General features: G+C 41.4%; 1 protein-coding gene across 1 annotated transcript; it reads left to right on the top strand.

Moving 5' to 3' along the window:
• Window positions 1-11,046: 11,046 nt before the first annotated feature.
• LOC134088180 (sialidase-3-like) lies at window positions 11,047-13,511 on the top strand. Its single transcript, XM_062542098.1, has 3 exons — window positions 11,047-11,156; window positions 11,462-11,654; window positions 11,781-13,511. The coding sequence occupies exons 1-3, from the start codon at window positions 11,152-11,154 to the stop codon at window positions 12,738-12,740; spliced, it is 1,158 nt and encodes a 385-aa protein (XP_062398082.1). The 5' UTR covers window positions 11,047-11,151; the 3' UTR covers window positions 12,741-13,511.

Genomic DNA, 13,511 nt, shown 5'->3' with positions numbered 1-13,511 from the left:
TGAATGAATATAATCATATCAACCTATGCTGCAATTTTGATTGTAACCATGTTAACAGAAAGTGAGTTATTTTTACTCCTCCCTCTGCTTCTCTGTCTCTCTGTTGCAACTAACAGACACACGCACGCACTCTGTCACCCCCCTTCTCGGGTCCCCCTTAACTAGCACACACACATTGACACGCGCGCGGCTTTCTAGAGACACAGACACACACACACCCACACACTCTGTCACCCCCCTTCTCGGGTCCCCCCTAACTAACACACACACATTGACACGCGCGCGGCTCTCTAGAGACACAGAGACACACACAGAGACACACACACACACACACACACACACACACAGAGACACACACACACACACACACACACACACACACACACACACACACACACACAGAGACAGACACACACAGAGACACACACACACACACACACACACACACACACACACACACACACACACACACACAGAGACACACACACACACACACACACACACACACAGAGACACACACACACACACAACACCACCCCCCCCCCTTGAGGCAGCCGTGGCCTACTGGTTAGGGCTTGGGGCTTGTAACTGGAGGGTTGCCGGTTCAATCCCCGACCACTCCACCACTAAAGTGGTTCTTATCCTCACAAAAATGCTTGGTTGGAATAGCATGTAATAACCAGAATACAGAAAAGTCAAACAATCATGACTTAGTTTTGTTTACATCAAGACACACACACACATTAAAAACAGCAACAGGTTTTATGAATTCAATGATCTGAAGCAAAGATATTGATGTAAGCCTTACAGATGCATGATTTACAGTACACCATATCAACACACTGGTTATCATCTCAAATTTGGACTACAAATATGGATACAGAGATAGAGCTCTGGCCAAGGGTGTGGCTTAGGGGATCTATAGCGCCATGTAGCGCATTGTCTGTTGTGGTTGACACATACATTCACGAAAATGAACCAAATTTGGTGGGCATGTGTGTTATTCCTATAGCTATTCAGAGACAGCGCTCTGGCCAAGGGTGTCTTAGGGACTGTATAACGCCACCTAGCGCATTGTCTGTTGTGGTTGACACACACATTCACGAAAATGAACCAAATTTGGTGGGCTTGTGCGTAATTGCTATCGATAGTCAGAGATAGAGCTCTGGCCTGGGGTGTGGCTTAGGGACTCTATAGCGCCACCTAGCGTGTTGTCTGTTGTGGTTGACACATACATTCAGGAAAATTGACCAAATTTGGTGGGCATGTGTGTTGCTCATGCACATGCCCACCAACACGCACATGTTGCTTTGTTAGATTCCGAAATGTCACAGGTCTCCGCACCGCAGGTGCTCGGGCCCGCCATCGCCGCTTGCGGCTATATTTAGGGCCCGAGCACCGAGGTGCGGCCGCTGTAGCAGCGGCTGCACCGTAGAGGTGCAAGGCCCTATTGTTTCCGCTCAGATTATTATTATTATTATTATAGTTTTTCCGTCTTACCGAATTGCTTTTTTCACCAACTTAGCATGCTCTAAAACTCTTGTAATATAGCAGGCATATGTAGAATTCCATGTCTTACTCAGAGACAGAGCTTTGGCCTAGGGCGTGGCTCAGGGACTCTATAGCGCCACCTATCACGCTGTCTGTTGTGGTTGACACATGCATTCACGAAAATGGCCCAGATTTGGTGGGCATGTGTGTTGCATTAATCTGAACAATTTTTACATTTACACTCTATAGTAAATATTCGAAGAATTTGAGTTATGGTTATGATTATGAATTTTGCACATCATGTATTTTGAAACACTTCTCCTAGACGGTTTATCGAAATCATGTCCTTTCAGCAGTAAAATGATCTTGAGGGGTTGCCCGAGAGGAATTGCGACCAGATTTTTGAATTTCAAAAGTATATTGAAATGGCGAAGGTTTGAATCTAGGTGTCTTATAAAAGAAACAAAAAGTTGGTGTTATAGGCAGAAAACAGTGACTAATTTGGATGAAATTTGATGGATTATTAGTTAGTGTGTTTGTAGTGACAGTCATATACAAAGTTTTGAATTTGGTGTTGTTTGTGATTTTTAAAAGCGCATTAATGATTGTGGTGGATACAGTTTTAGCTAAAATATTTTGAAGCGAGTTGATGAATGATTATAATCATATCAAGCTATGCTGCAATTTTGATTTTAACCATGTTAACAGAAAGTGAGTTATTTTTAATTTCATATTTGCCCAATCACACAGCCCCTTCTCTCTGTCCTTCTCTGCCTCTCTCTCTGTTGCAACTAACAGACACACGCACGCACTCTGTCACCCCCCTTCTCGGGTCCTCCCTAACTAACACACACACATTGACACACGCGCGGCTTTCTAGAGACACAGAGACCGAGACCGAGACCGAGACCGAGACCGACACAGACACAGACACAGACACAGACACAGACACAGACACACACACACACACACACACACACACACACACACACACACACACACACACACACACACACACACACACACACACACACACACACACACACACACACACACACACACACACACACACACACACACACACACACACACCTTTGGGCAACCGTGGCCTACTGGTTAGGGCTTGGGGCTTGTAGCTGGAGGATTGCCGGTTCGATCCCTGACCAGTCCACAGTTGAAGTGCCCTTGAGCAAGGCACCTAACCCCTGACTGCTCCCTGAGCGCTGCTGGTTGGGCAGGCAGCTCACTACTCTGAGTATAGTATATTAAAAAGTATACAAAAGTATATTGAAATGGCGAAGGTTTGAATCTAGGTGTCTTGTAAAAGAAACAGAAAGTTGGTGTTATAGGTAGAAAACAGTGACTAATTTGGATGAAATTTGATGGAGTATTAGTTAGTGTGTTTGTAGTGACAGTCATATGCAAAGTTTTGAATTTGGTGTTGTTTGTGTTTTTTAAAAGTGCATTAATGATTGTGGTGGACACAGTTTTAGCTAAAATATTTTGAAGCGAGTTGACGAATAATTATAATTATATCAACCTATGCTGCAATTTTGAAATTTTGACTTTAGCCATGTTCACAGTAAGTGAGTATTTAGGTTTATTTGTGTTTGCATATGTCTTATACTCCATCCATTTAGCTGAGCAGGAGTAGGTGCTCTCTCTCTCAGCTGCATGTCTCTCTCGTCCCCTGCTACTTCTCTACACAGACTCACAGACACTCTCTCACCCCTCCCCCGTCATTCTCTCTCTCTCTCACGCACGCACGCACACACACACACACACACACACACACACACACACACACACACACACACACACACACACACACACACACACACACACACACACACACACACACACACACACACACACACACACACCCTCCCTCCCTCTTTCCTCCCTCCCTCCTTCACTCTGGGCAGCCGTGGCCTACTGGTTAGGGGCTTGGGGCTTGTAACTGGAAGGTTGCCGGTACAATCCCCAACCAGTCCACCACTAAAGTGCCCTTGAGCAAGGCACCTAACCCCTCACTGCTCCCCCAGCACCGCTGGTTGGGCAGGCAGCTCACTGCTCTGGGTCAGTGTGTGATTCACCTCACTGTGTGTTCACTGTGTGCTGTGTGTGTTCACTAATTTGGTTAAATTGGGTCACATGCAGAGAAATAAATTTCCCTCACGGGATCAAAAAAGTGTATATTCTATTCTATTGATCCATTTGTCTCTACCCCCTCTGTCTGTGTCTGTCTAGTGTTATTGCTATCGATAGTCAGAGATAGAGCTCTGGCCTAGGGTGTGGCTTAGGGACTCTATAGCGCTACCTAGCATATTGTCTGTTGTGGCTGACACATACATTCAGGAAAATTGACCAAATTTGGTGGGCATGTGTGTTGCTCATGCACATGCCCACCAACACGCACATGTTGCTTTGTTAGATTCCAAAATCTCACAGGTCTCCGCACCGCTGGTGCTCGGGCCCGCCATCGCCGCTTGCGGCTATATTTATTATTATTCTCTTTTCCTCTTAGCCCGTGCGGCCCTTTTTCACAAACTTGGCATGCTCCAAAACTCTTGTAATTTGGCAGCTACATGTGAAATTACAGTCGCTACTCAGAGACAGAGCTCTGGCCTAGGGTGTGGCTCAGGGACTCTATAGCGCCACCTACCGAGCTGTCTGTTGTGGTTGACACATACATGCACGAAAATAAACGAAATTTGGTGGGCATGTGTGTTTTATTAATCTAAACAACTTTTACATTTACACTCTATAGTAAATATTAGAAGAATTTGAGTTATGATTATCATTATGAATTTTGCACATCATGTATTTTGAAACACTTCTCCTAGACAGTTTATCAAAATCATGTCATATAAGCACTAAAATAATTTTGAGGGGTTGCCCGAGAGGAATTGCGAACAGATTTTTGAATTTTTGAAGTATATTGAAATGGCGAAGGTTTGAATTATGGCGTTTTATTAAGAAACAGGAAGTTGGTGTTATAGGCAGAAAAAAGGTTATGAATTGGATGTAATTTGGCAGCTAAATGTGGAATTGCTTCTGCTAGTCAGAGACAGAGCTCTGGCCTAAGGTGTGGCTTCGGGACTCTATAGCGCCACCTAGCAGCATGTTATCTGTTGTGGTTGACACAAACATTCACGAAAATGAACCAAATTTGGTGGACTTGTGTGTTATTGCTACTACTAGTCAGAGACAGAGCTTTGGCCTAGGGTGTGGCTTAGGAACTCTATAGCGCCACCTAGCACATTGTCTGTTGTGGTTGACACATACATTGATGAAAATGAACCAAATTTGGTGTGCTTGTGTGTTATTGCTACTGCTAGTCAGAGACAGAGCTCTGGCCTAAGGTGTGGCTGCGGGACTCTATAGCGCCACCTAGCAGCATGTTATCTGTTGTGGTTGACACAAACATTCACGAAAATGAACCAAATTTGGTGGACTTGTGTGTTATTGCTATGGCTAGTCAGAGACAGAGCTTGGCCTTGTATGTGGCATAGGGACTCTATACCGCCACCTAGCACATTCTCTGTTGTGGTTGACACAAACATTCACAAAAATGAACTAAATTTGGTTGGCACATGTGTTATTGCCATGGCTATTCAGAGATAGAGCTCTGGCTTAGGGTGTGGCTTAGGGACTCTATAGCGCCACCTAGCACATTGTCTGTTGTGGTTGACACATACATTGATGAAAATGAACCAAATTTGGTGGGCTTCTGTGTTATTGCTATCGCTAGTCAGAGACAGAGCTCTGGTCTAGGGTGTGGCTCAGGGACTCTATAGCGCCACCTAGCGCATTGTCTGTTGTGGTTGACACACACATTCACGAAAATGAATCAAATTTGGTGGGCTTGTGCATTATTGCTATCGATAGTCAGAGATAGAGCTCTGGCCTAGGGTGTGGCTTAGGGACTCTATAGCGCCAACTAGTGTGTTGTCTGTTGTGGTTGACACAAACATTCAAGAAAATTGACCAAATTTGGTGGGCATTTGTGTTGCCCATGCACATGCCCACCAACACGCACGTGTTGCTTTGTTAGATTCCGAAATGTCACAGGTCTCCGCACCGCAGGTGCTCGGGCCCGCCATCGCCGCTTGCGGCTATATTTATTATTATTATTTTAAATGTTTACAAATGAAAATGAATATCTTAATAGGTTAGCTTTAATCAGCTCATTCATTCAACAAAGGAAAAGTTGTAGTTTAAATCTCTGGGGATGAAAATAATGCTGAGCTGTGGAGAAAACATTTTAGAGAGATTTTTAACTGTGTTTACTCTTTATTGTGAGTTTATCTCATGGGTCTGATGTGTCAGTAGGCTACAAATCCAGTTTGATTCATGTTGATTATATTGGCAAAGATTGAGGTATATCACTTGTAGTCAACATTAAGTACATGTAATTGTCTATGGTAAAAGTTATTGGTATAGTTAGAACAGTTTAGTTTATCATTTCCTCCTTTGGGTATGACCAACAACAGATGACGATTGCCTCATTTAATGAGGAAGGAATGTCCCCCCTTTGAAGGTCCCAGTTAAATGTATTAAGTAGAATGGGTGACAATGCCTCTTCCGATTCTGATGTAAATCCATCAGTACCTGGATTTATTACCTTTCAGTTATGGCTGAATGAAGGTCTTCTTTCGATATGGGTGACTTAAGTCTCTATTGTGTACGTTTATTTTTAGTAGTCCTACTGGGCAGTGGTCTGAGTGTCAATAAAGCAGCTTTGCATTCTATCAGTATCCTTTCCAAATAGCCTACCAGAAAATAACTTAATAAGTTCTTGAGTGTGTAGAATGAGGAGATAAGAAATGGGTGTAGTCTCGGGAGATGGGATTCCTGAAATATCTGATCAGGACTATTTCCCAATGTCTCTGAAAAGGTTTTGACAGGAAACGGGAAATGTGTGGAAGATGTGCCTCATTTTTGCCGCAGACACAATGCATACCAGAGGCTACAAGGTACAATGAACGTACACGCAGTAGTCATGTTGGAACAGGAAGGGGCCATCCCCGAACTGGGCTTGGTTCCTTATAGTTAAGTGAAAGGAACTATGAATGCTTAAGCATTAACCAAGAGATTTCATGCTCCCAAAGACAGACAGAGTTTGGTGAATGACCTTGACTGGCCTACACAGAGTCCTGACCTCAACCCAATAGAACACCTTGGGATGCATGAAAGTGGAGACTGGAGTCTCCTCATCCAACATCATTGTGTGACCTGATACGCTTCTGGACGAATGAAATAAAAAAAAATCCCATAAACACACTCCTAAACCTTGTGGAAAGCCTTCCCAGAATAGATGAAGCTGTTATAGCTGCAAAGGGTGGACCAACATCATATTAAACCCTATGGATTAAGAATGGGATGTCACTTAAGTTCATATGCGAGTCAAGGTGACCCAATTCTTTTGGCAATATAGTGTAATATTAAAGTCACCTCTGCTTCTTTTGCCTTCCAATCTAGTATTTGTTTGTAAAAAGTCTGTTCTTGAACCTGGAGGGATGTATTGTATAAAGCATCCACTTTTCCCTTAATCTACCTTCCCTAACCTAATAGTCATCACTCTTCCTGAGACCAGAACAGCCCCTCCTCTAGCATGTTTTGATCCATTAGAGGATGAAAAAACATAGCCTATGTGAATCCTTGTCTTTTAAGCTTTCAATGGTCTACCTCATTCATATGGGTTTCTAACAAAAATGCAAAATTGCAATATTCTCTCTTTTAAGTTTTGTAAGAATTTTGTTACATTTAATTGGGTTAAGAAGAATGTTAAGGGCACCAGGTGGTGCTATTCAATCAAGTTTCAAATTTCCATTTTACATAAAGTGTCGCCCTCAATTTTCTCACATTGATAAATGCAAGACAGACCTATCCTCTTTACTTGAAACAACAGGAACAATTAGTGAACCATAATAATAATATAACTGATAATAACCTATAATTGTTGAGGCAGTTTTTATGCCAGTGTTAGATGGAGATGAGACACTACACCAGGCACGTAACTGAAGTGTTCCGTTCGCGACGCGCAAAATCCATTTTAAAAGTCCATTTTTAAAAGTCTATTTTTTTTTCAAATGTATGTGCCACTGTCGCGTCAGGTGTAGCTACTTCCATTGATTATAGTGATTATTAACGGCTGCAACATGCACTTCACGAACGGAATGCTTCAGTTACGCGCCTGGTGTAGCTCCCCTGTCAAGGCCCTGGATACAGTCTCACTTTGCCCTTAGATTTATTACTGGTGATGGCTATACCATTATGTCCTCTATTGTGATGTCTTCATTGTGATTTTAGAACAGCTAAGGGGTGTTAGGCACAACGTTGGTATTTAGTTCAAGTTCAAGTTCAAGTTTATTATAGCCATTTCAACAATATAAAAATACAGTAGGAAGATAGGAATGTGTTTTGGCATGCTCACTGTAACACACAATAATGGCAACACAACATCACAAGACTGAAGCCAAAACAGGCACATAAATAGCAGGGAATAACACTTAATACACAGAAAAAGTGCATGGTTTACAGAAAAAGCAGCAGTAAGGTTCAGTTGTGCAAAGTGCAAAGACAGGTAAACCAGGTTATGAAGTAACCCATAAAGTGCTTAGTGCATGTTCAGGTGGCAAATAGCTTGTGGATAGGTACTATCCCTAAAGCGTGATGTTTTACATGTGATGCTCCTGAACCTTCTCCCTGATGGTAAGAATAGATGATGTGCTGGATGGGAGGTCAGAGATGATGTTTTTGGCCAGTTTTTAGGCCAATTATTTGACCTATATTATTTAGGCCTATTCATATACAAAGATGTTGTTGAAAGCGTGTTATGTTTCAAATATGCTTGTTTAGTCCCTATCAGAACAGATAAAATGACTGTTTGATGCTCAACGTTCTTCAGATTAATTCTGAGCTGGGGAAGTTTTGTTTTAATGTCCCTACGGAATAATCTTCAAGGTACTATATTGAATGAACTCTCTACTTTCCTATGATCAATTCAGATCTGTAATCACAAACCTTCATATGTCAATTTGTACCTGTTTTAATAACATCTTATTTTATTATCTATATACCATTTTCATTACAAATGGTCTACTATTAATGATCTATTATCTAAGATTGAATGAATAATGAATGTATTTTATTGATGTTAATGTTCTTATCTGATTGAAGATGAACCAAGGCAAAGCAAGTTTATCACATTTCATATGCAGACTCTTTAAAATAGCGTAATGTGTGTGTGTGTGTGTGTGTGTGTGTGTGTGTGTGTGTGTGTGTGTGTGTGTGTGTGTGTGTGTGTGTGTGTGTGTGTGTGTGTGTGTGTGTGTGTGTGTGTGTGTGTGTGTGTGTGTGTGTGTGTGTGTGTGTGTTTGTGTGTTTGTGTTTGTTCACTATTTCTCCCAGGTAACTAACCTTATCTGAAAAGAGTTTGTGCATGATGACAAAAGTAGCCAGGAAAACATCCACAGTATACTGCCATGCCCATATCTACCATTGAGGACACTAAGGTCATGTCCTCTGTATTTTGTTCAGGTTTCATAAGTGAAAATAGCTGATGAGACAAATATCTTTGCAAACTCAGCATCATGTGACATAGTTGCAGCTGCAATCTGACTCTTAACGACAGCACAGTAATCTAGAAATTGCATTTGCGAGTTTGAAGTAGCTGAAGGCTCAAAGTCTGTAGTAGTCTGGAGTCTCCATTTCTTTCCACAAAACTCACCAGATGTTATCATTTAAGATATTGTTTTTAAAACGTTATTTTTGTCCTAAATATTTGAAAAATCCTGGCTATGGCACTGATAACTGCAGACAAGAGATTTCAAAGCAACTTTAAACAAAAAAAGGCGGTTTCATTCAGTAATCATTAACCGTGGTTGAAACTACTCTGCAAGGATCACTACACTATACTCTTCAAGTGTTTCCTCAGGACGAAAAACGATTTTGTGTCTTGACAGGGAAAATGTACAGGCTGTGTGAGATAGCACTCATTTACTCTGATTTCCTGGTCGTGTCACAAAACATTAACACCACAAGGACATGATAACCAAGTCAACCACACACACCTCATTGCGGAGAGCGTGAAAGTTCATTAACCGTGGTAGAAACTACTCTGCACGGATCACTACACTATACTCTTCAAGTGTTTCCTCAGGACGAAAAACGATTTTGTGTCTTGACAGGGAAAATGTACAGGCTGTGTGAGATAGCACTCATTTACTCTGATTTCCTGGTCGTGTCACAAAACATTAACACCACAAGGACATGATAACCAAGTCAACCACACACACCTCATTGCGGAGAGCGTGAAAGTTCATGAATCCGTTATCACAGACAGGACTTCAGAAGAGCTTGAGAGAGGGAGCACGAGACAGACAGGAGAACTTGATTCCCTGATCACTGGACAACAACGCTGCCAGCAACAGTCAACATATACAGTAAGGTGACTTGGACTGGAGGTAAATGGAGCACACACCTAAACACAGCTCTGTTCTGTCTGTCAATGCAATCATACGTACTGATGATGCAGATGCTGTCTGTCGGCATTGAAAACACTTGAAAGTGTCCCAAAGTCTTGAACGGTCTCTGAGACAAGCATGATTAAAAAAAACAGTGTGGTGTGCTATAAATGTCACAGATTAAGAGAAGGCACTCTTTGTATACAGCGTATCTCAATAGGCTCCTGTTGACTGTTTTTTCTTGATCAGTTCTAAACATTGTCAAAAAGATTAGAGAAATATTTGTTATATTGTAAAATTGTGATATTAGGCCTACTGTATTTTTTTTTCATAATTTCCTTAGGAATACATTGTCAATGGTTAGGAATATGTTGGTTCAAAGTCTGTTTTGGAGAGTTTCCAAGCCAATATCATAATATACTTTGAGGGGGACATGTCCCTCAAATATTCAGAAATGCTCAAAATGATTGTTAGGCTACAGTATAGTATCACTCAATTATGACTTTTTGTTTATTTCTTTATTTATTTTACAAAACTGCACAATCATATGCTAAATGGTTAAAAACCTGACAGAGAAAGTGAGTGCAGAGGTGAATAATCTCAGTTAGTGAATATATTTGAGAGAATAGGCAGGCAATACTGACTTGCACAATACTTGACTTTGCACAATATATCCTGGGATATTGCTTTCTGTGAAAGATGTAGAATGGAATTATAATGTACCAACTGAAGAAACTGATGTGTAGATTGCTCGTTATTTCTGAGAAATAACACACTGCCTTCTCTCTCCGCCCTTCCTTCCTGTATCATTTGATCGGTGCTCTTTTTTTATGTTTAAGTAATGTAGTGCTTAATTACTAGCTAGCTACTACAAGCAACTGTTAACTAGAATACATTCTAAGGCCATATTTGCCATGTGATGTCTTTTGCGATCATAAACAATATTCAAACCAAACCAATTGCACAGACTAAGCTATTTTTAATACCGTAGATACATTTTTGCTCCTTTACTCAACCCATGCCACAGCCTGTCCCTGCCCAATACTTTTACACTCAAAATTAGAGTCAATGTCAATCTCTGTTCTTCATCTTGTCCAGAGTTTCAGTAACTGACCAGCTCACCAGCCAAACACACTGAGATCAGATCCCCCTCTAGAGGAGAGAAGAAGAACAACAGCTGCACTTCACCATGGGGTGAGTGATAGTAAATTAAACTGACGATTACAGTATATATAAAAACACTATTACAAGTAATCCTGTAGACCTATTGATTTGTTATCTCTGACTGATATTTTATTACATCATCATCATTAGATTATAAAAACTGAAGCATCAAGGTGTGGGGAATGTGTGGCCAGAGTGAACTAGTCCTTTGTAAGGGGATTTGTTGATGTGGATTTATAATTAAATAAAAACAAAACCTGGTAAGTATATTTAAAGTGTTTAGTGAATATACTAAAGTACAACAATAATAATAACTGATTGTCTAATGATTGCAGACACCCACATCGTCCTAAAGAGATAGTCTTTGGAGGTAAATCACAACACTTCAGAATTCCGGCTCTTCTCTACGTTGATAAATGGAAAAAATTCCTGGCGTTTGCAGAGAGGCGCACCTGTTGCAACAAAGATGAGAGTGCAAAGAACCTGGTGATGAGAACAGGCACCAGGCAGTCAGATGGAGAAGTGAAGGTATACTAGAGAACATTAAATATGCATGAAAATAAAATAAACTAATGTCATTAATGCAGCATAGTATTTTATTCATACACTTATGGCAGTGTACAGAGTATTCATACATGTTATTTGTGATTCCAGTGGTCTCCCATAAAGGACTTGATGAAAGCAACCAAAGATAAATACCGCACCATGAACCCCTGTCCAGTCTTTGAGACAGACACAAGGACACTGTTTCTCTTCTTCATCTGTATTAAAGACAAGATAAAAGAAGGAGACCTTGAGCCAGGCCAAACCTGCTTGTGCTTTGTTAGCACCACGGACGGCGGTGAGACCTGGAGTAACTTAAAAGATGTGACAGATGATTTAGTGGTTGCTGATAAAAAGCTTTCAGAGTACAAAACCTTTGCAGTGGGACCAGGACATGGCCTAGAGGTGAGAACCAGTGATTTTACGAGGCTACTGATCCCAGCCTATGTTAAAATTAGCAATGAGGAAAGCCACTCTTTGGTTTTGTACAGTGACAATGGGGGAGAGTCGTGGCAGGCGGGACAGCAGTTGTCTAAGAAGACTTGTGAATGTCAGGTGGCGAAGATTCAAGGTGGCGAGCTGTACTGTAATGCGCGTAATGACGGGTGTTACCGGATAGAGGCGCTTAGTTATAACACAGAGGCCAGTTTTATCATATTACCGAGTCCGTCTCTGAAGGAAACACCCCATGGGTGCCAGGGTAGTGTGCTAAGTTTCCCTGACCCTAACTCCTCCAACATGTGGCTCTTCTTCAGTCACCCGACCGAGGGGCCCAAGAGTTGTTGTGAGAGTAAGTGGACACGGAGGGATCTGGGCATCTACCTGAGAAAGTCTCTTCAGGGGCCATGGAGTAAGCCCTTCATCATCCACCCAGGGATAAGTGGCTACTCTGACCTGGCCCAGTGTGAGGAAGAGCATCGCTTTGCCTGCCTGCTGGAGTGTGGAAAGTTCTGCCAGCTAAAGATCGTCTTTAAGGAGTTTACACTCGGCGAGGTTCTAAACCCAGGTCAAGTAGTCAGCGGAAGTTCTTGTAGTCCTTGCTGTATTTGTGGCAGTTGCTGCCTTCTGTGAAATATCTTCACACAAAAAGAAAGTATCCCATGAAATCTTTGAATAAGTACAGTCAATCTATTCATTGTATGTATTTGGATCATTTTCTGAAAAATACTTTTATGATATCTACGCACTGAAAAAAAAAAAAAAACTGCACATCTAACCAGGTGTTATTAATCTGATGTTATGATAAAAAATAGTTAGTATTGCTTTTAGTATAGCCTAAAGAAAAACAATCACAGGCTATCGCTATATAGCTAAATGCATGGGTGCTCTCACTTAGGCTATTTCTCCCTGTCTGGGAGCTACGGACTGTGTGCTTTGGACTACACCAAAATACATTCAACTATTAATATGACAATGACAATGTTAACCAAACCTACTGGATTAAGAGTCATTGCATGAGGAAACCAGGCAGAGTTCGGAAGATGGGGGTTGGCCAAATCGGCTCATACTTTGTATATGTGATAAGTATGTGGAACTATGAACAGCCATATACTTAAAACCCTCCAGCTGTTTTTTGCTATGAAATTCTGGGACCCCTCTCAGAGACCCTCAAATATCTAACAATTCATGGCTGAAAATGACTGAAATTGCCATTTCTCATGACACATGAACCCTACTGTAACCCTAACATAACAATGACAAGAAATGAATGACACATTATATCATAAACATATGACTTGTTTATGATGTTCATGACACATTCATGACAGTGTAATGTCACTCTCATGTAGATACCTTCAAGTAAAGTGTAACTTTGGACACACCACTTTTCATAAAGATGTT

The sequence above is a fragment of the Sardina pilchardus genome, chromosome 7 (genome assembly GCF_963854185.1).
Source record: "Sardina pilchardus chromosome 7, fSarPil1.1, whole genome shotgun sequence".
NCBI classification, from domain to species: domain Eukaryota; kingdom Metazoa; phylum Chordata; class Actinopteri; order Clupeiformes; family Clupeidae; genus Sardina; species Sardina pilchardus.
The sequence above is the reverse complement of the archived record's forward strand: the minus strand, read 5'-3'. Positions and strand labels throughout refer to the sequence as shown.